Raw genomic sequence first — 24783 nt, 5'->3', positions numbered from 1 at the left:
ATATTATCAGTATATTAGATTAGAATATAAATTAGATTAGAAGTAAAAATATTCTTTCATAAAACGTTGAAATTAATTTGAACACATACAAGGCTAACCGTGCAGTAACCGAGGTAATGCTTATCAAACTGTGATCAATGTATAAAATAAACAACTCTATCAACTTAAAAAAGTATTTTACGAAAACTGTACCATTTATTAAGTTTGTGTCCTACCTCAAAATGATACTCATTACAAAAATTATTAATTGGCAGTTGATAACAACAGTCCACTTAAGTTTTAATTTACAATAGTAAATGATCATACAATTCCTCTAATTAAGACACAAAAACATTTAAAAAGTTTTCAATTTCTAAACGACAAATTGGACATCTTTTGTTTCTGTCATTTGCAAGGATATTTGAACACCGAAGACACATACAAAAGTGTCTACACGGCAGAACAACAACTTCTAAAGAAAGTGCAAGGCATATCTTGCACAATGTCTCCGCAGTTGATAATCCTGAACATTCACTTGTGGATTTTTGTCCTAAAATTAAATTTCAAAAATGAAATTAGATAAAAACATTCTAATGGTACCTTATAAAAAAAAATTACAATACAGCAAATTTTATGTTTTCGTACGAAAACATCTAATTTGCTGTAGTATAATAATAATGTAGTCTAATCACCTTATCCAAGATATTAAAATATTTAATTGAAACGCCTACTACACCAAATTATTTCATTTTTAGTAATATTTTATGCGCATGAGTTTTGACAATTTAATTTACCTGCTCTAGTTCTGTATATCCCACTGATGTGAGTTTGATGTCATTAAAGAAGAAAGCTGAAACCTCAAGAAACTTTGTTGGAGTCCACTCTCCTGTGGAAAGTTTTTCTTCATAACTTTGTAATCGTTCAAAAGATCGAACTCTCTCTTCTTTGTCCTCTTCGAGATTGATGACCAATCTGTGATTGGTTGAGTTCCAGTTCTGCATTCAGGATTATCTAAAAAGTTCATTGAAAAAATCTTTTGATGCATTTTTATAATAAGAAATTTAATTCAAGCAAACAAAGATTGAAATTGTAAATGCAATAAAGATTACAAATATACCATCAAAATGTTATTAATGAGCAAATTGTCTCAAATAAATCATCATAATCACACTTTCAAGCCGTTTCAAAATATGAAAAAATGGTTTGATTTGTAAAGTATTTGTTAGCACGAATTTAAATAGTGTGATTGTGAAATTATGATAGCTAATTTATATGATGATTTGCGCCTATCAAAAGAGACCCTAATACCTTAAGGGATTACAAAATAAATCAAGTTACTTTGTTATGAGTTTAATCGATGGCATTTAGCCTGTACAATATTCATTCAAATATAGAAATACCTGATGATATATATTGTCTAGAAATCTCCAGAAGCTAGGGTGAGCAGCCATGCATCTACTCATTTTTGAATGCAGTGCTTCCGAGACATTGTTGGTTCTGAATTGAAGTCCATGCACAGAAAAAAAAGCTGGGGTTTGTGTTGTCATCCAATACTTCTCAAAGTAATACACAAACTTTCTCATTTTTTCACGAGTTTCAATGTTAGCAAATCGACTCATCTCTGTTTTGAGTAAATATACTTCTGCTCTGATGAGTTCACCAGGCAAGAGGCACATGGCAACGAATTTCCGGCCCCACCTCCTAATTGCAGGGTTGATGTACTCAGATTGAAGACCAACGGCTTTGATTTTTCTCAAAATTGCCTGGCCGTAATGGAACCGGCTAACAAACAATCTTATTTCAGGAAAGACAACTTTCAAGACACTGCCTATTGCTGCTTCATAGTCAGCCATAGAAATTCGTGGTTGAAAGTCACTTGAAAAATCCTTAATTTTTCTAAATATGACGATGTAAATACCTTCTTTTCTTCCCGTCAACACGGGAAGGACAATGTCACAATGCACAATGGAGATATTTAGTAGTTGACCTCCTTTAAAGATGCTAGGAACAACGCGAAATGTTGCATCAATGAAAATAATTGTCGAGCCTGAAAAAAATGAATAAATTTGTAAGAGTTCTAAAAATATTTACAAAAATAGAATTTCTGAGCAAGCTAAGGTTAAAAGATGTTGAATGAATTCCTAAAAAAGTTTCACAAAAAGTCTTTAATTTTAAGCTAAACTACTGTGCTACCTGAGAGTATTTGTAGTAGTGCTGATGAACAAAAAAGTATAGCCAACTGGTCTTCAAATCTGACGATTCCTTTCAGAATGTTAGTAAATGGATTTGGCTCAGATATTGCCAGTACTGCTTCTTCTACGTTGTTGGGATTTGCACTATACTGAGTTTTTCTTGCACCACGATATCTGTTCACATTTTAAGTAAGATAAAGAATTTTAAACATTCTCAGGACAGTCTTGAATGATTTCCATGTAAATCTGGCGTAATGGAATTTGCGTAGTTGCAGCTTTCAGTCTCATTTTTTCTATCGCTTCCAAATGCATAAAATCATCTGTTTTGGAATCACAAGAATGTCCTCGCATTGTCTCAAGTAAATCACTTCCTTCACGTATTTTTGCAGTTCCAAAACACAGTTGATAGTTTTTGCATTTTAAATAAATGTAACCGTTGTGATTCTTGTTTTTTATATAGCAATTATTCCCAGCTATGTAGAGGAATGAATTTCTTCCTTCACCTTCAACTTTTTGATACTCCATTCTGTTGTTATTATTCCACCAACTACGAGATGTTTTTGAAAATAAACAATGTTATTTTTCAATTTATTATGTAAGACTGTATTCCAAACAACAAGCGCTTTAAATTTATATTACAAAAATATAAATCTTATAAAATTTATAAACGCGAAAATAATTCGGTGCTAAAACTTTCGATTGTAAACCTTTTCAATGAATTTCGGTTCTAAAATCATTTACGACTTTATTTTACTTAATAATTCGATCGAAATTTTTTCGATTCTAAATACATTCATGACTTTCGATCGAAAATTCAATTGAAATTATTTCGGTTCTAATTTTTTTCGTGAATGTTTTCGGTTGTGTAGTAAATTTCTCATATTCAGTTCTAAATTGAAATTTAGGATTCGGTTGAATCATAGGACGCCCTAAATTTCTAGTCTACTTAATTTCTTAGAAAAAATAGCTAGATTTTTCAATTTTAAATCTAAGCATTTGAAGTATTAATAAAAATTTTAATAATCTAAAACTAATATTGCATGATCTAAACTATGATTTTAAAATAATTAGTCTCACGTAAACGTGGTTGAAAACCAATGAAAACTAAATTCTAATTATGAGCTAAGTAATTACGTGTCAATTCACCAACCGCGTAAAACCCACTTTGGCGGTGGTTTAAGTATCTTTGTTCACAAATCTTTAAACTTTGTTTTGCGTAATGATCTCAATGTTAACAAAATGGATTACGAGTCGTTAAGCATTGAAATAGATAATAAAGTGACCAAAAATATTATTATCAATTTTATTTATAGAAAACCAGCTGGTAATTTAAAATTATTTCAAACCCATTTGAAACATTTTTTAAGCAAAAATAACATTTCAAAGAAACACGTGTACTTATAACTGGTGATTATAATTTAAACTTGTTAAATGCTTCAAATGTAAATGTTTTTTAGATACGCTTATTTAGCACGATATAATTCCCACAAAAAATAAATAAACGAAAATAAGTAAGACCTCATCGACGTTACTAGAATATTAAAATTTTTAGTAAATATAATATATTTACTAAAAATTTTCATAATTGCTTCTTAAAATCGGGTATAATCAAAACCGACATAACTGATCATTACCCAATATTCTTAATTACAGATAATATAACCCTTAACCGTTCTGTCTCTAAATCAACAACCTTAATACGACAAATCAATAAAAACTCTATATTATACTTTCGAAATCTTTTATCTGAAAAAACTGATTGGAATCTTATATTACAATCTCAAGATGCTAATAATGCGTCTGAATTATTTTTGGCACAGTTTTGTAAACACTATGATTTGGCATTCCCAGTAAAAAAAAAATTATAAATTCTATTTCACTTTTAAACCCATGGATGACCGAAGGTTTGTATAAACCAACAAAGAGAAAATAAAAACTTTATAAAAAGTATTTAAAACATAAAACATATATAAATGAATTAAATTACAAAAAATATAAAAACATGTTTGAAAAAAAAATTATTATGCAAGGTTGTTGGAAATAACACGCGGAAACAAATGTGGAATGTGATTAAGCAGATAATCGGTAAAAATTAATGTCCAAAAAACAATTTGCCACAAAAACTCTCGGCGGGAAAATGATTTATAACAAAGAAGCCATAATTAAAAAGCTCAACAAATTTTTTCTTGATATTGGCCCATTGTTAGCTAATAAAATTCCAAAAAACACCTCAAACTTTGACTCTTGTATAAAATCAACTAGAGATGGAAAACGAACCGAACCCGATCCGAACGAACCGAACTAGAACCTTATCTAGGACAGAACCGAACCGAACCCGAACTTTAGTTGTTACCAAACCGAACCGAACCCAAACTTTATAACTGTTGGGAACGAACCGAATCAAACCAACTGTCCTTACCCTAACCAAGCCAAATAGAGGCTTAAAAAAGTGAAAATTTTGCAATTCGCACATCACTACAATACATAACATGATACATAAAATAATACATAACCTAATGCATAACATATCACGAGTTTAGAATTATTTTGTTCTATCTCTAATTTTAAGTGTTGGAAGAAAATGAATTAGTAATTTTAGTAAGTAATAATTACTTTTAAAATATATTTTATTTTTAAATTTTTTTCTAAACAATTTGGTTAAAGCAAAATTATTTAAAGCATAAGTTATTATTTCTTTAAAAACTAAGCTAAAATTTTAAGTAATTTTTACTTTTAGAAAAAAATCAATAATTTTCTCCCAACATTTAAAATGGGAAATAAAACAAAATAATTCTAACCTCGCGATAAGTCTACAATTCATAACATTACCAACCAAAACGGAAATGTTGTTTCTAAACATTTGAAATATTGAGGTGTTGTTAATGTTCTGAGTTTTTATTCATATCTTAGTAATTAATGATTGCAATAATTACATAATATTTTAGTAATAATGAGTAACAGTAAATTAACTCGTAAATTAACTAAAAAAGTGTTGGAGAAATTTATAATAGACGGAGTGGCTCGCTTAGTACCTGCATCATGGACAAAGAGGGAATGCTGGACACGCTTCCGTTGCGTTGAAGTTGGGGATGAGGTTTGTCGCTAGACTTACTGCATATATAATTATTTAGTTTTATAAATATTTCAATAAATCAATAAACACCTGTATCTCTCAGGCATTGCATATTGCACACAATGCCAAACTGAGCAGCATTCAAGTTTGATAATTGAATATTAAATGCTAAATACAGTCAATTGACCTTAGTTACAATACATTTTATTTTATTTTTGTATAACTGTGAGTAATCATGTTATGATCAACAGGTTGTCAAGGAGTTTGCCATTTGTAAGCAGTGTGGATTATGATTGTCAGTGCCAATTGGTCATACTACAACTTTACAAAGACATTATACATCGCACATCAATAAGATCAATTCAGAACTTGAAAAATTAAAAATGACAAGCTTTTTACCTAAAAAGACAGAGGTTAGTAAATATAGTTAGCGGATCTTACTTTTTTCTATTTACCGTTTTAACTTTTCACTTGCTACTTGCTGCCATTGATAGCAAAATATATTTGTTACAAGTTGTTAGCAATATTTTAGAAATACATTGTTTTTTGTAGTACAAAAAATAGGCGATTATGTATTGCTATGTTTTTAATCTCTATTGTTTATTGCTTTATACTTTACACGTTCCTAAACACATATGTGAAAATGCTCAACGTGCAGCCCTGTACATGATTGCAAAAGACATTCAGCCATTCTCGTGAGTTCAGAAGGATGGGTTCCGTCACTTTGCTCAAACAATGATTGATATTGGATCGAAGTACGGAACAGTGCAACTTAAGGATATTATGTGTGATCGAACAACGCTGTCTTAGACACTACTACCAAAGTTATACAACGAATGTGTTTGAAAGCTGAAAGACGAACTTGCTGGGGTTACACATATCGCAATAACAACTGATCACTGGACCGATGACATTCTAAAATACTCCTATCAGACTTTTACAGCACATTACATTAACAGCAGTTATTGCCTTATAAGTAAGTGTATTAGATTGTTTGAGTTTAGTGAGTCTAAGACTGGCATTGCATTAAAAGCAAAGACAACTGAAGTACTTAAAAAACTTTTCCCTCAGACTATAAAAAGTGACAATTTGGTATTTGTGACTGATAATGAAAGTAATATGAAGTCGGCTTATCGCAACGATGTTAGACTTAGCTGTGCAGCTCATAATCTGAATTTAGCTATTAAAAAGGCTTTGAGAACCCTGCTAATTTAGTTCATGAAATAATCAAGACTTCAAAGGAAATCGTGGGCTAAACATAGTGGGAAAAACCAGGAACTAAATCATACTCTCAAACAGGATGTTGCGACTCGTTGGAACAGTCAATTTTTTCTTTTGCAATCATTGTCGTGCCAGTTAGATCATGTCAAGTCAATTCTTGCTGATTCAAAGCAGTTTGACAAACTTGAGCTCCTGAACAACGTTAATGAAAAATTGTTGCATGACGCCGTAGAATTTTTGCATACTGTACAATTAAGGCGTCTTTACAATTGTCACATGACAATGTGCCAACGTTCCCTGATGTATGGCCAATGCTATTTTGTCTTCGGTTAGTCTGTAAGATCAATGGTTCAGACAGCGACAGTATGCGGGATTTGAAGGCAGCTTTTCTGTCCAGCTTTAATGAAAAGTATATTATTCATCCATTGGATAAGCTATCAACACTTATTGTTCCTTCTTACAAATACTTGTCTTTTGTCAACACAGAAGATCGCAATTTTGTTTATTTAGAAATGCGTAGTATGGTGGACAAAATTATTTCTTCTTCGCCAAATCAAGTGGTACGAAAGGACTCAGGCAATACAGATATAGACAGCTTTAGTGAATGCAGTAATTAAAATCAGCTGCCTCCTTCAAAGAAGAATAAAGCTGACCCTGAATTGTATGATTTGCTGACAGACTTTAAAACAGACAGTAATGACACAAGACATGAACTTGACAAATACTTGGCGCTGTCCGTGTTAGCGTGTGATGCATTGCAATTCTGGTATGACAATGACCGTGAACATAAGCTTCCGACGATGGCATTGATTGGTAGAAAGTTGTTGGCTATTCCTGCTACATATGTTGCCAGTGAAAGGGTGTTTTCAGTGTGTGGGGCAGTGTGATTGAGCGCAGGGCTCGCAAAAACCCAGAAACAGTGGAAATGCTTATATTTCTCAAATACAACATGCAGCCCTAATTACTAGACTGACAGTAGGCTACTTAAGCTACCGCTATCTGTGTTCAGAAAGTTATTGCTTTAATGTTTTGTGCACTTTAACTGCTGCTATTAACAACTGCAATGTTTTTTGAACTTTGGAAGTTGCAGTATAAAAGTATTGCAAATTATTTCAAGTCATTTGCAATGCTTTAACTACTTAAAATTACTTTAATTTATTTTTGTTTTATTATTGTGGATGTAAAGCTTTGTAACTAACAAAAAAACAGTTGTGTTGATACCGAACCGAACCGAACCCGAACTGTGCTTAAGACCGAACTGAACCGAACTCGAACATTAGATATAACCGAAACGAACCCGAAATTTAAAAGAAGGGTTCGATTCCCATCTCTAAAATCAACCAAAACATCTATGAAAGAAGCAAAATTAAACATAAGTGAGTTGCGAAATGCCTTCAACTGTTTAAAAAATTATAGATGCGCTGGCATAGATAAAATTAGCGTGAATGTTGTTAAAGAAGTGTTTGATATTACTAAACCGTCACTTTTTACATTTTTAACCTTTCACTAAAATCCGGAATTGTACCAGGGAAATTAAAAATTGCTAAGATCATACTAATTTTTAAATCTGGCGATGACACAAAATGTCTAATTATGGACCTATTTCTGTCTTCCCATGTTTCTTAAAACTGTTAAAACGAATTATGTATGACTTAATAATTATTTAACTGAGAACAATATTATATTATATAGTATAATTATTATATTGTATTATATTGTATATTATAATATTATAAGCAATATAATGTGTAATAATTAATTTGGATTCAAAAAGAATCACTTAACGAATCATGCGGTAGTCGAGCTAATAAATTATATACTCAATGGGTTCAATAATGGTTGCTATACATTAGGAGTTTTTACTGATTTGTCAAAAGCATTTGACACAGTTAACCATGATATTCTTATAAAAAAAACTAGAACTGTATGGAGTACAGAACAATAACTTACTATGGTTTTAAAGTTACCTGTCAAACAGAATACAATACATAATATATGCAGTGAATGAAACAGAAAAACATATTATAACTTGTGGTGTTCCCCAGGGATATAAATCTATATAAATGATTTATATTTAGTATTCGCTATTATTCCTACTTTATATTAAACTGAAAAAGTCATCATTACTCACTTATTTTTATTTTGAATTATTTTTTATTTTATTTTTATAAAAATGAACAATAAATAGCTAAAAGAAAATATATATATCTTATTATACAATTTACTATTTGTAATATATTGTGTTTTACTATATAATTTTCATCCTGTAAATTTTTAATTTTTAATTTGTTTCATAAACTGAAGATGATGTAAACGGGGCTCGGCGATAAGACAATATGCATCTTCTTCTTGCTCCGGCCATTTATTATATATATACAATCTTTCTTATTGTGAATTTTATTAAACGGCAAAGTAAAATAAAATTAAAAAAAATAATAAAAATTCTTTACGTACAGAATTACTTTTTAACATGCACTAATAAAGTATTTTTTTAACAAAGAGGTGTTGGCAGCCATGAACCTTAGATGAACGTTTTAGCTGACCAAAAGTTTTGAAAAAAAAAGGACCTGGTATCAACTCCTGAAGAACTCCTGTTGTAGTATTGGACCAAGGTACGTTCTAGAGATGAGAAACGAACCGAACCCGAACCGAAATAGAACCTTAAGTACGACCGAACTGAACCGAACCCGAACTTTACTTGTTAACGAACCAAACCGAACCGAAACTTTGAAATTGTTGAGGACATACCAAATCGAACAAACTTTCCTTACCCTAACTAAACCAAAAAGAGATTTATAGTAGTGGAAACTTTGCAATTCGAATTACTATACATAACATAATACATAACATAAGTCTACAATACATAACATAAAACATAATGTATGTTTTATGTTATGTATTGTAGACTTATGTTAAGTATTATGTTATGTATAAATATATATATATATATATATATATATATATACATGTATATATATATATATATATATATATATATATATATATATATATATATATATATATATATATATATATATATATATATATGTAGAAAATCACTTAACAAAAATTTTTTCCATTTAACACTGTGTTTCATCAACAAAGATTCATCAGAAATGAATGATCAAATTAATAAAACTTCAATTTATACCAAAAATTAAATTACAGGAAGTTGCAAATGTCTTAACTACTGTAAATTTTCACACATTTGTGGAATTTGATGACACTATTATAAAAAGAATTCTTTAGAAATGATTACTTATGCTATTTTTTTAAATGTTTTTTTTAAAAGGGTAGTTAATGTAAATATTATTTGAACTCATTTATTTTTATAGTTTTTTATCGCGACGATGGTTTAATAGTATTGCGTAGAAAATCTGGTCCGCAGCTCGACAAAATTAGAAAAGATATTATAAAAATTTTTAAAAATATTGGCTTTCAAATCGAAATAAACATAAATTTAAAAATTGTGAATTTTCTTGATGTCACATTTAACCTCTCTGAAAGTTCATATAAGCCTTTCAAAAAACCAAACGATGAACTATTATATATTAACATTAACTTTAACCATCCACCCCAAGTTCTAAAACAAATCCCGATTTCAATTAATAACAGACTAAACCAAAACTCCTCAAATGAAAATGTATTCAATTCCTCTAAACGAATATTTGAAGATGCCCTAAATAAAAGTGGTTTTGAAAATTTTGAACTAAAATTTGACCCTGACAAAAAGAATACAAAAAAACGAAATAGAACTAGAAATGCAATTTGGTTCAACCCCCCATATAGCCCCCCATATAATTATAATACATAATATAACATAATTATCATAACCGAACACATGAAATAAATCTACAATACATAATACTATTTTATTTACGGTTAGTCTGTAAGATCAATGGTTAAGATAGTGACAGTATGCGTAATTTGAAGACAGCTTTTCTGTCCAGCTTGATTTAAAAAAGTATATATTTTTTAATCAAGCTGGACAGAAAATTTATGAGTTAAAGGATAAACAAGGACCGAACCTGTTTTCTAAAATTCTTCGGAACTAATAAAGTCTCTGAACTGAAATTTTCAGGATATAATAATCTAGGACAAAATTCACTATTATTTGCCCCAAAATTGATCTAAAAAAAGGTTCTACTATATTTAAATGTTTGATTGAGGTTTAAATTGCAGTCATACCCATTCTTAAACTTTTGGGAAAATTTCAAACCTTTTTTTTTTTTTTTGTCAACAAAAAAAACTTTCGGAAAACAATAAGCACAAAAGCAAATTTTTTAATTTTTAAAAAAATGCAAATAATGATAAAAAAAAAAGAAAAAAAAAAAAAAATTAAAAAAATAAATTTTTCTATATTTGGTTATACTAGCCATCAGGAAAAACATATTTTTTTTATTAAATTAGTTCAAATTATTAGGTAACCAAAAAAGTTCCTGCGGTTTTTGGTAATTGAATTGTTTTTAGCATTTTTTACAACACCCACATCGCACAAGGCAAGTAGCTTTGTTGCGTAATAGAACGCGTGTGTAACGCGCAGTTGCTGCATATATAGTGTAGGCTTGTAACGAGCTTACAGGAAAGGTTTTGTGTAAAGAAAGGATGGCAACCCAACCAACGATTATTCGATCTTGCTTACTTTACGAGTTCAAACTTGGAAGGAATGCAACACAAGCGGCCAAAAACATCTGCACAGCATTTGGAGAAGGTACAGTAAGTGAACGCACAGCACAGAAGTGGTTTCAGTGATTCTCTTCGGGAGATGAGTCCATCGAAGACCTGCCGCGTTCTGGACGCCCATTGTTGGTTGATGAGGATGAACTGAAGGACGCTGTCGAGTCTGACTCCAGCCAAACTTGCCAAGAACTTGCAGTGAGGTTTGCTGTGAGTGTTGAAACCATCCGCCTGCATCTGCATGCGATTGGGAAAGCGTGGAAGCTGAGTCGGTGGGTTCCGCACAAATTGTCGATCGACAACAAGAAGCAACGGCTTACAATCTGCACATCACTTTTATCACGCCACAATGTTGAGCCTTTTCTTGATCGTTTATTGACATGCGACGAAAAATGGATTGTGTACAACAATACCAAGCGTTGCTACCATTGGTTGTCCCCCGATGACCCCATCCCAAAGACACCCAAGCCCAATCTCCACGAGCGGAAGGTTTTGCTCTGCATTTGGTGGACTACAGCTGGTGTGGTGCATTACGAGCTGCTCCCAACAGGCCAAACTATTACTGGACTGGTCTACTCAGCACAGCTGCAACGAGTTCACGACCTGTTGCTTGTAAAGCAGCCTGCACTGGTGCACAGGAGAGGAGTTCTGCTTCTCCACGACAACGCGAGACCGCACACCGTTCGCGTGACTCAGGACAAGCTCCAAAGCCTTGGTTGGGAGAGTTTGCCTCATCCACCATACTCGCCAGACCTCTCCCCTACTGATTTCCATTTTTTCCTTTCCCTGGGAAATCATTTAAAAGGACAGCAGTTCCGAGACCAGGACGCGGTTGAAATGGAGTTGAAAGCTTTTATAGACTCAAAGGACCGAGAATTTTTCAGAAGTGGAATAAATAAGCTTGTTTTATGTTGGGAAAAGGTTTTAGATGCTAATGGTGACTATTTTGATGAATAAATGTCTTACTTTTGTCGTTTTGTGTGTTTTTATTATATACGGAAAAACCGCACGAACTTTTTTGGATACCTGATACAAAAGGTACTTCTAGAAAATATGCCCCTTAGCGATTGTTGCTATACAAGTTATCTCAAAATAAACAACCATTGTAACCCAAAATAATTGGAAAGTTTACGTTTATGAACTTTGAAAAGTATTTTTTTGGTTTCCTTGTAAAAGTTTTGTTAATATTTCACTAAAATCAAAAAATCAAAAAAATTTAGGTTTTTCACTTATTTATGGTAGAGAAGTACCTTAATAATTTAAATTATTTCTGTTTTATGTGAATCAAACTAATAAAAATCAATTGGATTGATACCGAACCGAACCCAAACTTTAGTTGTTACCGAACCGAATCAAACCCGAACTAAGCTTAAGACCGAACCGAACTCAAACATTAGATTTAACCGAACTAAACCGGACTCGAACTTTAAAAAAAGGGTTTGGTTCTTATCTCTAGTACGTACCTTGGTCCAATATCACAAGTCAAGTGACTAAGGAGTTAATGCTAGGTCTATTGTTTTTCTAAATTTTGGTTTGCTAAAAGGTTCCTCTGGGGTCCTTAGCTCCTAGCATTCCTTCGTTAAAAAAAAAATTTCAACCTGATAAATAAATACACCTTTAATTTTTAGATTTTAAGTTGAAAAACATCGACTAAATTTCCGTATAAACAAACTGTTTAAAATTTTTTATTGTATACAGCTAGTTATTTGTGTTATAATTTGTTAAAGGGTCCATTTTACAATACTCTACACCAATTTATAAAGACTGAAAGATAAAGACATTTTTTGTAAAATGCGCACATACCTATTATTGAGTTTTGGTTGAGAAATTTTCTTTTTTTCTGATGCTTATTATTTATTTAAAGCCGTTTGTCTCACTTATGTCAGTTTGCTTTATGTTTTGTTTGTTTTTATGTTTGCGCTTTTGCTGATTTATTTTTATGCTGGTTCGCGCTAGTGTTGCTTGGCTTTAATGCTGGTTCGCGCTCAGAAAATAAGTATAACTTAACAACAAACTTATAAAACTAGAATTAAATAAACAAAAAAGCTTTTTATGGAAGATAAAATTACTCAACATTTAAGAAGTTAAAATATGTTTGTTGACTGTCAACCCCATCCTTAGTTACAGACCTAATACTTTCTTATGATAAACAACCAATATATCTGGTTAACTAGTTACACTTTTGGTAGAATTTTAATAATAAAAAATTATTTTAACCCTTATATGGTTAGGAGTCTGTTATTTATTCTTTTCCTCTTTATTTTATGAGTAACTTTTGTACTACAAAATATTATGAGAACAAATTATTTGTTTGTTCGTTATATTCCGTCAGCAATGGAGTCTGTATATGTTTTGTAAGACAATCTATTGCTACACGATCAACTCGATAATCAAAAGAAAATGCAAACAAACTATCTTGTTGAATTAGCCATCTTAAATCGGCCGATCCAAAAATACACATATAACCTCTATACACACCGTGACATTTTATACTGTGATCAGATTTCCACAGGTTAACAACAAAATCGCTATCTGGCAAATCAATTACATTTTCACTCTCTACTGTCTGTAATGCTCCTTCTTGTTGAAGATCCTCTTCGTTATATGGTATTCCGCCGGGAGCGCCTTTATACCGATTCATACTAGCATAAAAAAAGTCTTCTGGGTTTTTAGTGTCGTGGGCCCATTCTAAAAATGACTTAGCTATATCAGATTCAGTTAGAAATTCCCAAAATTCACGGGTCGATATAAAATGCTCCCCTTTTCGAAATATTTTAATGTTTCCAGGAGGATTCTTTTTTTTAATATTTGTTCGTACAAGTAATGTTTCTCCTTCTATTTCTTTCAAAGCAAACGAGTACATAAAACGTTTTTGAAAACGTTCAGCCGGTATATCCCACGGAACAACATTTTCATAGGGTTTTTGTTTTAAATATTGCACAAAATAAGTATTATTTCTTAATGGAAAAGCAGAACTGGGTAAATTAAATCCATATCTCCATGGAATAGTGGTGTTAAGAAGTTTTTTGAAACATGCTATTTGTGCTAATAGGCGATTGTATGTCTTTACTTTTATTCCATATATTCGATCGGGTAAAATAATATTAGGAACGCAGTCAGAAATTTTTTTAAAAACATTTAAGTACGTTGAGCCGAATATTGAGTTAGGGTGAATACAATATATATTGTCATGATGATAAATGCTTGACAAAAAACGCAACGATTGTTCAGCAGTTCGGTCGAGTGTTATCGTATATGCTATTGGGTAAGATGCATAACTATATTTTGGAGTTTTATAGGAAAATATATTGTGAACAGGCATACAACTGTGCCGAATTGTCTCATAAATTTCAGAGACATTTATATATTCATAAAACTTATGGTTTAATTTACGAGCAAAACGTCGACCTTGTTTAAATTGCTTTTCATCCATACTTATCAAGTTATCACAGTTTAAAAGATTAGCTTGATCGTTTTGTTTATTTGGATCCCACATTTGAAATAAAAGCCGGTGTAGCTTATAATTACCGTTGTCAAATTCCTTGATTGTTTTTTTTTTCTCTGTAGATTTAGGAAATAACGCACTTAAACTTTGCCCTGCAACAAGCGACTTTAGTCTGTTTGTTAAAATTTTCTTGTGTTTTTTGTAGTTGAATCGCCTCTCACTTTTGACAGCTCTTTTTTTTTCAATATGCTTTAATTTTTCTTTTCTTTGATTTTTGAATAAAACAAAAACAATGCCCAGTATTATCAAAATAATTAGTGCTCTCCACAATAATCGCATAATAAAAAATCCAAAGTGTGCGCTTATGCAGACAGTCCCATTTGCTTATAAAGAAGTATAATAAATTGTAGTTATTTAAGATGCTACTTTTAAGAAAATTATAAAAATTATTTCAATTTTATCTGAAAATTAAAAAAATCTCATATTTTGTGCATCAACAACGACTTGTTAGAATTCTTCGTATATCTTACATTTTAAATGTTACGTTGCATTTCTTAAAATGTATATTTTTAAATGTTAATTTAAAGTTCTAAAGATTATTTAGAACATAAACATCAACTTTGTTACCAGTGTTTTTTAAAGTAAACGCTAATAGAACCTTATGAACGACCTCGAACTCAACTTGAGAATAATTAGACATCTTTTGTATGTTTTAAGACGCTTCGTTGGTTTAATCGGAAATTTATTTGGCAAAAATTACTAGTGTTCTTATTATTGCTAATATTAGCGTCCCTCTCAATAAATAAACAGTAAATTGTTTAAAAACTTTTCTATTTCTGGTAAAAAGATGAGAAGTCACTTATCATAAATGAAACAGGGGATGGATATAATGTTGATAGATAATTTCTTAGGTCATATTTGTTTTTGGGTTTTATGGCATACAAATTTGATACAGGCGTTAAGTTTATTTTACATCTGTGCATAAAGCAAAGAACATTAAAAGCATTTTGTTGATGTATATTAAAAATATTCATTTCCAATAAAAGAGGTCTGGCATTAGTACAACGATCTTTAAAGTTTGTTAGATGTGCTAGATGCTTCTGTTGCCGATAAAGAGGTTCTAATTGTTTTTTGTGGCACTCGCCCATGATACAGTTGCATAGTTTAGATGGTATTGAATAAGTGAGTAATAAAGTTGAATTTGTGCATGTCTATGTCAAAAATTTCTTGCTTTATAAAAAACTTTATTATTTTTTGTTATTTTTTGGTATGTTATAGCAGAAACCTTTTCTGTACAAAAGCACTTACATTTACAACCAAGAAGTAAAAAGTTTTTTTTTTCAAAAAAAATGCTAAATATTTCAGGTTTAGCCTTTCTTGAAAAAAAAATTGTATACAAATACAGTGCAAAGTCCTGACGTAAGTCAAAGAACGAATGATACTTGGAGTTTGGTTTGTCTATATAGTTTCAGGAGAAGAAGTAAACGTGAGGGAACATTTTCTTAAATTTGTTTAGGTGTTAAATACATCTGAGCAAGAGATAACAGCTTGCCTTTTTGACTAGCATTCAAAAAAATTAGTATCCTTACAAAAAAAGTGTACCCAAGGCTATGATAATGGATCACAGATAAAGGGAAAAATTGTAGGGGTACAAAAAAGTAAAAAAAATCTTGACCTTAACCCACAAGATTTTTTTGTTACTTGTGGAAGCCATTCATTAAAGTTTGTTATCAATGATGTAACATATTGAGCAGCCGTGGCGCAGTGGTTAGAGTTCTGGCTCAGAACTCAGAGGTCTCATGTTCGACGCCCGCTCCATCCCAACAAGCGACATTAGTACGGAAGGAGGCGTGAACTTTCTGTTTAATGCTCTCCCGCGGTGCTCTGTGATAAGATCGTAAGGACTTCTGGGAGCACCTAAATAACTACAAAAAAACAAAAAACAAAAAAAAACACTATCCTGCACTGCAGCTGATAACTTTTTAGCAATATTCAGGAAGTTTATAACTTTTTACTGTATTATTTTAAAGATGAAGTATATTAATAAATTATGTAAATAATTTGAGTGTATAACGTCTCAGTGAAACCCATTGGTTGAGCAGGATAGACTTAAACCACTGACTTGAAAACTGTTAATCTAAATTTTTGATCCAACAAAATTATTTGTGAAAATATTTCAATTTTTGCTAAAGGTGCTCATTATACAGCGCAAAAATTTTGCTTCTGACTTTCTTTTTTTTTCTTTCAATAAATCAAGGTTAAAGGGGGTGTAAAAACCATAAATGTAAACTTTAAGGGCTTATCGAATTGTTATTCATCTGTCTTTTGTTCTTAAGTACTATTTCAATATATTTTGACAAGCTTTCAGAGAGTTTCTAAAAGTTTTGCATAGACATGTCCTAAACCCAAACAACAAATCTCAACAAATCTTTGATTTCATTTTGTTTCAACCGTTTTGGGTAAAGATCTAGGCTGTTGATGGGCAACAGTCCTACACATTAACTGCTTTGCTCAAGAACCATGATTGTTTCGATTATGTCAACGTGCGTTATCATATTTTATTTATTTATATTTAAAAAATGTAATAAGTACAAAAAGGTGAGACAGGAACTAATAAATTACTCTTATGTAATTTATTAACGGTAACTATGTAATTATGTAATTATCCACTAATAATAATAAAACTCCTATAAGATTAAGTGTAAAAAAAAAAATAAGTTGATAAACTGACACAATGATATTGTAAATCAAACTTTTTTAAACTTGATAAAACTTTTAAGTTCAAAACGACACATATAGCGTGCCAGAATGATTCATATCAAGATGTTGCCCGGCTAGTTTGTATTAGATTACATATATTAAATCTTTATTGATAGAATTATAATTTTCCTTTTGAAATTAATTGAAATCAGAAATAATGGATTTTTACTGCTAATTTAGGTTCCCAAATTAAAATTAAAAAGTCAAAGGTGGAAAGGGCTGAGGTTATTATGTTGTTTATCATTTTGTTTATCAATGGTTATTATAAGATCTAAAATAACTATTAATTGGATACTGTTTGATACTAGCTGAGTCAGGGGCGACGCACTCACATTTTGTCTCAACTTGTCAGTGAAAAACTGCTTTCGTCCGACCACATGTAGACCATTGTTCTGGTGTCCAATCTACTGCCTACGTACAATTTTTTTACAATTCTTTTGGCAACCATAGTGACCTTAAGCAAAGTTTTTGTTCTGTGATGAGACATTATAAGCCTAGATCTTTTTGAAAACTAACTTGACTGTTCTAACAGACACTTTTTATAGTAATGACGCAGCAGGAACACTATACGTACTTCCTAAAAATAAAACAACGAATTCTGAACGCAATATAAGGTATTTAAGACAAAAGTTCGGGACCTTTCGAAATTCATCAAGCAACTTTTTTTACTCAAGTTTATGCATGTTGCCATCGAAACAGTTGTTTGCATAGCTCTTGAGCAAAAGTATTTTTGTGTCGGCTAGCAACAGATCATTGCTCAGATCTTAACCATATAGAAATAGGTTAAGATCTTAAATAATAAAATGCCCAAATCTTCATGATATAATTTTGTTTTACGCCTACTCCTATATGTCAGCTGATATATTTACTTGTTGTTTTTTTTAACCGGCACTTATTAGAAGTTCCTTCTCATTCGAAAAAATTTCCATAACAAACACATGCAAATCTCACGCAGTTATTCAAACTTGCAGTTATTAAAAAATTTGTTTACTCGAAGTAATTTTTTGTCCTTTTTGACAATAAGCCTGTCAGTTATTTATCGTTTTTCTAAAATTTCCGGCTTATTCTTAAAAAACAAAGGAAATTAAAAAATATTGAAATTTTATTTACTCAAAAGTTTTAACAGTTTACTAATAAATTTATGCATTATATGTATCATCTTTAAACTTCCCAGTTTTATTTATTTATATACTTTTTTTGTTGTGTTAAAATACTTACGCGGCATTTTATTCTAAATGTATTTTTCTTCTTTAAACTTAAGTTCTGTAAAAAAGTCCCCCTCCCCCATTCTTTCTTTACATAGTCTTTGTTTTTTCACTGGACAGCTGTCAATCTTTTGATAACTTTATACTAACTCTTAAACTAAATAAACTTTTTTCTCACTTCTTATGGACTAATACGGCTCAGTGTGTTCCAACCAACACACGAACCTTACGTCACGCGCGACTTTATACAAAAAAGTATTGGTTATTTGAAATAAAGCGCCTAAAAGTGGATTTTTAGTTATTTGAACTGAATTCTTATTCTTCGTGGAGGTTCGAATAGTTGCGAAAAGCAGCCATAGCCCAGTGGCTAACACATTGTTTTAGAAGCAAGATATCCAGATATCCAAAGCGAGCTCTGGAGATATTTTGCGTCTTTGTTAAAGAAAGAGTCGTAAACTTCCTAACTAAGTGCTCTTTCGCGGTCCTTTACGACAAAACCGTAGGGTTTTCTCGAGGCACCTAAAACTAAATATACAATTATATAAAATAATCCGGGAGTCTACTGTACATCTAGTTCGTTTATACAGGGCCACTGAGAGCCGTCACGTCGCCTGGGACAGTAACCCTGATCGGCGCCCTAATTTATCAAAATTTCCCTATATTATAGATTTTTTTTTTTTTACAACTTTAATAAATTTACACATCGTTACGTTACAACTACATGACAATATAATGCAACTTAAAAAATAAAAACATATATATATATATAACATAATATTACCACGTATAACATATCATATTAAAAAAAGGTTTTACAAGTATTACTAAGTATAACGTTAAACTAATAGTGTTTCTTATCATAAAAACTATCAATGTTTTTTAAAAATAAAAGAATAGCGGGTGATGCGGAAGTTATCGGACAAAATAAAAACGTCAATAACTTATTTATAAATAAAAAAACAAACTACTACTATATTTTTTTTAAATAAAGCATTTATATTTTAATAAAAATATATTATTTTTTATATGAAAAAATACCACCACCTGCAATTGATCTCAATTTTGCTCTGACGCCTTTCGTATGCGACTGTAAAAAGTTTAAATCAAAAGTTTAAATCACTTCTTGTAGTTTTAGTTTAATGTGATCAATCAAAACTTGCTTTGTTGAAGCTTGCCAATGTCCCTCGTAAACCTTATTTGTGCCAAATGTCCCCAAAAATTTTTAATTGGTCGTGCTTGAGGCACATTTGGGGGATTGGATTTTTTATCAACGTAAGAGACATATTGGTCCATCCAATTTAGAGAATCTTTAGAATAATGAGAACTTGCTAAATCTGGCCAAAATAAATAGTTAAAGTCTCTATGATACTTGTGAATAAATGGAAGAAGTCGTTTTTCTAAACATTCGTTAATATAGATTGATGAATTGATCGCTACAGCCTTGGAAGTGCGAAAAAATGGCTCGGACATACCACGGTCAGATATGGCTATCCACATTAATAATTTTTTTGGAAATTTCTCTTTTCCTATAAAACGAACACTTTCTGGGCATGTCTTTTTGTTGTTTGTGTAGTATCCAGAATTTCCAGGCATGTTGTCCCCTGCAAAACAAAAGTATTTTTCGTCATCGATGACTAGTAGCGATTTTGTGTTACAGAGTTGGTTAACTAGTTTCCTGCTTCTTTTCTTTGCCTATATTTGTTGTTCTATAGTGTATTTTGGAGTCATTTCACGTTTTCTATATTTAATATTCATTTTTTTAACTGTCGATTGATTTACACCGAATTTAATACCTATTTTTCTCTGACTGACCCCTTTTCGATTGTTGACAAGTCTCGTTAATTCGGCTTTCTTTTCTCTAGTCCAGGATGTCGGACGACCAGGGTGCTTTCTATCAGAAAGCGATTGAACAGTTTCAAGTCTTTTTAGGTTATCATATATTGTACTTTGAGCAAATCCTTCCTTTTCAAAATGATTTAAGATTTTTTTTTATATATAAGGTTTATTTACAAAAAACATTTTTAGTCGCTTTCGAAAAGATTCTCGTTCAGCTGCATTTAACCTCATTTTAAATAATTGTGCTTTAAATAATAAAGTTTATATTTTATAGAACGTTTATGCCTACGCATATAGCCACAAAAACTAATTATTATGCTCAAATAATGAAATTAGGATTTGTCCGATAACTTCCGCATCACCCTTTAAAAATAAGAAAAAAAAGATAAGACAAGCATTTTTTTTGTTACTTCAGATATATACATGCTGCTGTAAAGGAAAACTCGAAGAAGTCTAAAAAGACTTATCATCGAGTATCTCTTTAAATGGTTAAATAAAGTCTATTTTATATTTATATGTAGTCAAAAGTGGTTAAACAGTATACAGTCAGTATACACATAAATATTTTAGTATAAATTTTGTTGCTAAGTTTAATACATGTCAATATAATTGTTGATATTAATTATGAGGTGTTTTAAATTTAATTTTTCAAGTTGGTAGGATTATTTAATACTTTAAGTTCTATATTTTTTGATATTATTTTGTTTTAAAGGTTCGGACCCCGGTAGGAAATAGAAAACCGTGAGAAACTTGTTGTTCTTTTAGGCAATGCGAAGTTGCCTGTTGCTCTTCTTATATATCTATTAGAGTTAACATGAAAGAAGTTATCTAAAAAATGCAATGGGACTAGTCTAAGTTTGTATTTAAGCATGAATAGTACATTTTGGTAGATGTTCATTTGGTAAACATTTAGAGCATTCAAGGTTTTTAATAAGAAGAGTTCAGGATGAGTGAGTTTATCTTTATTATAAACTAATCTTGATGCATGTTTTTGACTTATATAAAAAGTACTCAATTTGGATTAGTGTGTACTTGCCCATGTAATATAAGCGTACGTAAGATAACTTTAGATATAAGAAAAGTAAAGCGATTTAAGATTATTGGAAATTTTGGTGTTTATTGTACTTATATGGGCTTTCCAAGATATATTTTCGTCATTAAGGATCCCAAGAAATTAAGTTGTTTCTGTTCTTTCAATGTTTACCTTATCTATTTTTAGTGAGGGAAGGATAGTTGGTAAATTAATTTTTTATAATGAAACAGTATGTATTTTGCTTTTTCTGTATTTAGTGATAACTTATTTAGCTTCAATCATATATTTAATCTTTTAAGCTCTTTGTTCATACATTCATAAAGGTCTTTGATTGAGTTCGAGGAGTAAAATAAGTTTGTGTCATCGGCAAACATAATTACATCAAGTTTACCCGAGGCTTTTGTAAGGTCGTTAATATATAGAAGAAGCACATTGTTGTCTGTTGCTTAGAAAGTTCTTGAACCAGTCAAGGGTTATGTTTTTTATCCTATAGCTTTCCATTTTCTTAAGTAAGATATAATGATTTACAGTATCAAACGCTTTTGAAAGGTCTATAAAGATGCCTAGAACAAACTGTTTTTTATTAAAAGAATCACATATATTGTTAACTACATCTAGAATTGCGTGTTCAGTTGAATATTGTTTTTGGAAGTCGAACTTGATTTAGAATTTTATTTTGGATTAAATTTCTATTTAGAATTTTGTTTGGGATTAAATACTTATACAATCTGTTATAGATTACTCTTTCGAGAAGCTTAGAAAAGGTAGGGAGTATTGAGATAGGTCTATAATTATTAACTAAGTATGTTTCACCTGTTTTAAATATTGGTACTACTTTAGCTACTTTAAGCTTGTCCGATACAACTCCTGTTCTAATCGAAGACTTAAAAATTTCAAATATTGGTCTACTTATTTTTGTAAAAACATTTGCCACTACCCTACTACAGATATCATCTATACCTGTGAGTTATATCTAATTTTAAGGAACTTAGAGCAACATTAAGTTCTTGGTAGTTTAGTTTTTTGTATTTCATTTCGCTCTGGGTATCACATAGGTATGATTTGAATGAGATATTAGGAGACTTAATTTTCGAGGCAAGATTAGGGTCAATGTTAACAAAAATTCGTTGATTTTTTCAGCAATCGTATTTTTCTCACTGTACTCTATATTATCTATGATTATTTGAGCAGGTAAACTATTCGATTTTACTTTTTTGTTCCCAATTATTTCTTTTATAGTATTCCACGTTTTTTTAATGTCACCAGTTGCATTTTTTATTTGGTTTGAGTAGTAATTTTTCTTCGAACTTTTTTTTATTTTTTCAAATAAATTTTTGTATTGTTTGTAAGTATTTAGATTTTTTTCATTTCTATTTTTTAAATACTTGATGTAAAGTTTTTGTTTTTTTTTTGAAAATTTTTTTATACCTCTGGTAATCCATGGACATTGTAAGTATTTTACTTTTAATTCTTGTTCTATAATTTGGAAGTGATTTTCATAGTGCTTTAAGAATATTTCTATAAATTCATTATAAGCGGAGTTGGAATGCCCAAGGTTGCATTCTTGGTAAATCCAATCCCACCTTTCTGCCGATAGTGAATCATTAGACTGTTGATTAGTAAAACTATTAATTTTTCGTTTAAAAAGCATTATTTAATTAAATTTAAATAATTGTTGATAAACATTTATATTTTCGTTTTTAAGTTCTATGGATAAAGGAAAAAAAAGCTAATAAAAGAAGAAAGAAGAAGAATTTATAATAAAAGAAGAACCAACACTCTAAATGATGAAAACTTAAATTACAATGTCCTTTATAATTAACATACAAATCTTCCATTATATATCAAGTCTCATTCTCAAAGTTTTGATATCTTTATTAAACCATGATGATATCATTATTAAATAACATAGCTTGAGAAAGTCCCAGTAGTGGTGTAGTGACTCGCTTTATAAGCGAGATATACCAAGTTTGATCCCTACCACGTCCCTGTTAGTACCATGCTCAGCTTGTTTCTCTGCGCAGCGACCTTGTTCAACAAAGTTCATGCATAAAATGCAAAGTTTCTTTTTGGTTATAACCTTCTCTCAACTCTATAACTCCGAAACACAAATCTTGACGAACAAGGTCGCTGCGCGGTAAAAACAAGTTGTGCGCGGTACTACCAGGGACGTGGTGGGATTCGAACTTAAAACCTCTCAGAAACTTAAAACATCTCAGAGCACTCGCTTATAAAGCGAGCGCTCTGCCACTACACCACTACCACAGTTTTCTTTTTGCAATCATTTTTTTAGGTGAGCTCTTTCACTTCTTTAACAAGAACAGGTCATACAATTAAAGTCTCAGTTTTCGAATTATAGAAATGTAGGTCTACTACTCCACTAAAGACCCATTGTTATTTACCATGAGTTCTTTAAGTCCACCTTTTATTGATTTTCGTCAGTTTAATCCGAATTGCATCCATGTGAGAATGAGACAACTTTTTATCAGCCTTAATGGTCATCAGATCTTTAATATTATTAAGTAAGATTTATATTAAGTAAGAGACTATATTTAAATTGATTTACAAACGATGAAGCAGGTAATAATAAATGCAGACACATTTTTAATACTTTAGTTTTTTAAAAAAGGGTTGCCCATTATTTGTTAACAAAATAGGGGGCGGGGGATCGAGGGTCCGAAAATTTTAGTATTGAAAAGGGTGAGAAGGTCAAGAAAAGTTGACGTCAACAATATGTTTTTAATAATCTTAAAAAAAGGAAAAAAAAAAGTTTTTTTTCCATTTAAATTTTATTTGGGGGATACATATCCCCCCTCCCTCCAAATCAATAATACATATACATATATATAATATATAATATTTATTAATATAAACTTATATTATGCAAATTTCCCAATTTGTATATTTTTGAAACATATTCAATTATAAAGTAACTTATTAAATTTTCATTTATTATAATTACTGCTTTTCTTTTATATATTAAGGGTGATCCATAAATGATGTCAGTGTTTTTTCTCAATTTTTCGACTCCTCCTCCCCCCTTTGTCAAACTGTCAATTTTTGGCCAACCCCCCGTTATATATGATGTCAGTTTTTGTATACTCCCCCTCTAAAAAACAATAAAAATGCTTAAAAACAATTGATTTTTTTTCTGACTAAATTATACATTTATATAATAGTAGATCTCATCAAATTATATTATATAATAGTCGATATCTCATTAAATAATCAACTAAGCAAATAGTATTATATATCTTTAATATAATTTTCCCATGGGTTGTTGAAGTGACCATCGTTTGAAACAATAGGTAGTGAATGCTCTCTGCGCTCTAAAAGGATATCGTATTCTTGAGGTACAATCA

At 30.8% G+C, this 24783-nt stretch overlaps 2 protein-coding genes across 2 annotated transcripts; both read right to left on the bottom strand.

Moving 5' to 3' along the window:
* Positions 1-394: 394 nt before the first annotated feature.
* On the bottom strand, positions 395-2696 carry LOC136082213 (uncharacterized). The gene is made up of 5 exons (XM_065800731.1): positions 2437-2696; positions 2173-2345; positions 1380-2026; positions 774-990; positions 395-529 (listed from the first exon to the last, which is right to left on the bottom strand). The coding sequence occupies exons 1-4, from the start codon at positions 2694-2696 to the stop codon at positions 901-903; spliced, it is 1170 nt and encodes a 389-aa protein (XP_065656803.1). The 3' UTR covers positions 395-529; positions 774-900.
* A 10670-nt stretch (positions 2697-13366) lies between these two features.
* Positions 13367-15213, bottom strand: LOC136082223 (beta-1,3-galactosyl-O-glycosyl-glycoprotein beta-1,6-N-acetylglucosaminyltransferase 4-like). The gene has a single exon (XM_065800768.1). It carries the CDS (start codon positions 14924-14926, stop codon positions 13433-13435), a length of 1494 nt encoding a protein of 497 aa, XP_065656840.1. The 5' UTR covers positions 14927-15213; the 3' UTR covers positions 13367-13432.
* Between the last annotated feature and the right edge of the window lie 9570 nt (positions 15214-24783).

Source organism: Hydra vulgaris, chromosome 07 (genome assembly GCF_038396675.1).
Source record: "Hydra vulgaris chromosome 07, alternate assembly HydraT2T_AEP".
Taxonomy (NCBI): Eukaryota; Metazoa; Cnidaria; class Hydrozoa; order Anthoathecata; family Hydridae; genus Hydra; species Hydra vulgaris.
The sequence above is the reverse complement of the archived record's forward strand: the minus strand, read 5'-3'. Positions and strand labels throughout refer to the sequence as shown.

What these genes read in the sequence shown, in the direction of transcription:
- LOC136082213 (XM_065800731.1), bottom strand. Translation starts at nt 2,696, where the DNA reads ATGGAGTATCAAAAAGTTGAAGGTGAAGGAAGAAATTCATTCCTCTAC. An exon ending in AGACTGAAAGCTGCAACTAC is followed by an intron (nt 2,346 to 2,436) that starts GCAAATTCCATT and finishes AAATGTGAACAG; the next exon opens with ATATCGTGGTGCAAGAAAAA. An exon ending in TAGACAATATATATCATCAG is followed by an intron (nt 991 to 1,379) that starts GTATTTCTATAT and finishes TGAACTTTTTAG; the next exon opens with ATAATCCTGAATGCAGAACT.
- LOC136082223 (XM_065800768.1), bottom strand. Translation starts at nt 14,926, where the DNA reads ATGCGATTATTGTGGAGAGCACTAATTATTTTGATAATACTGGGCATT.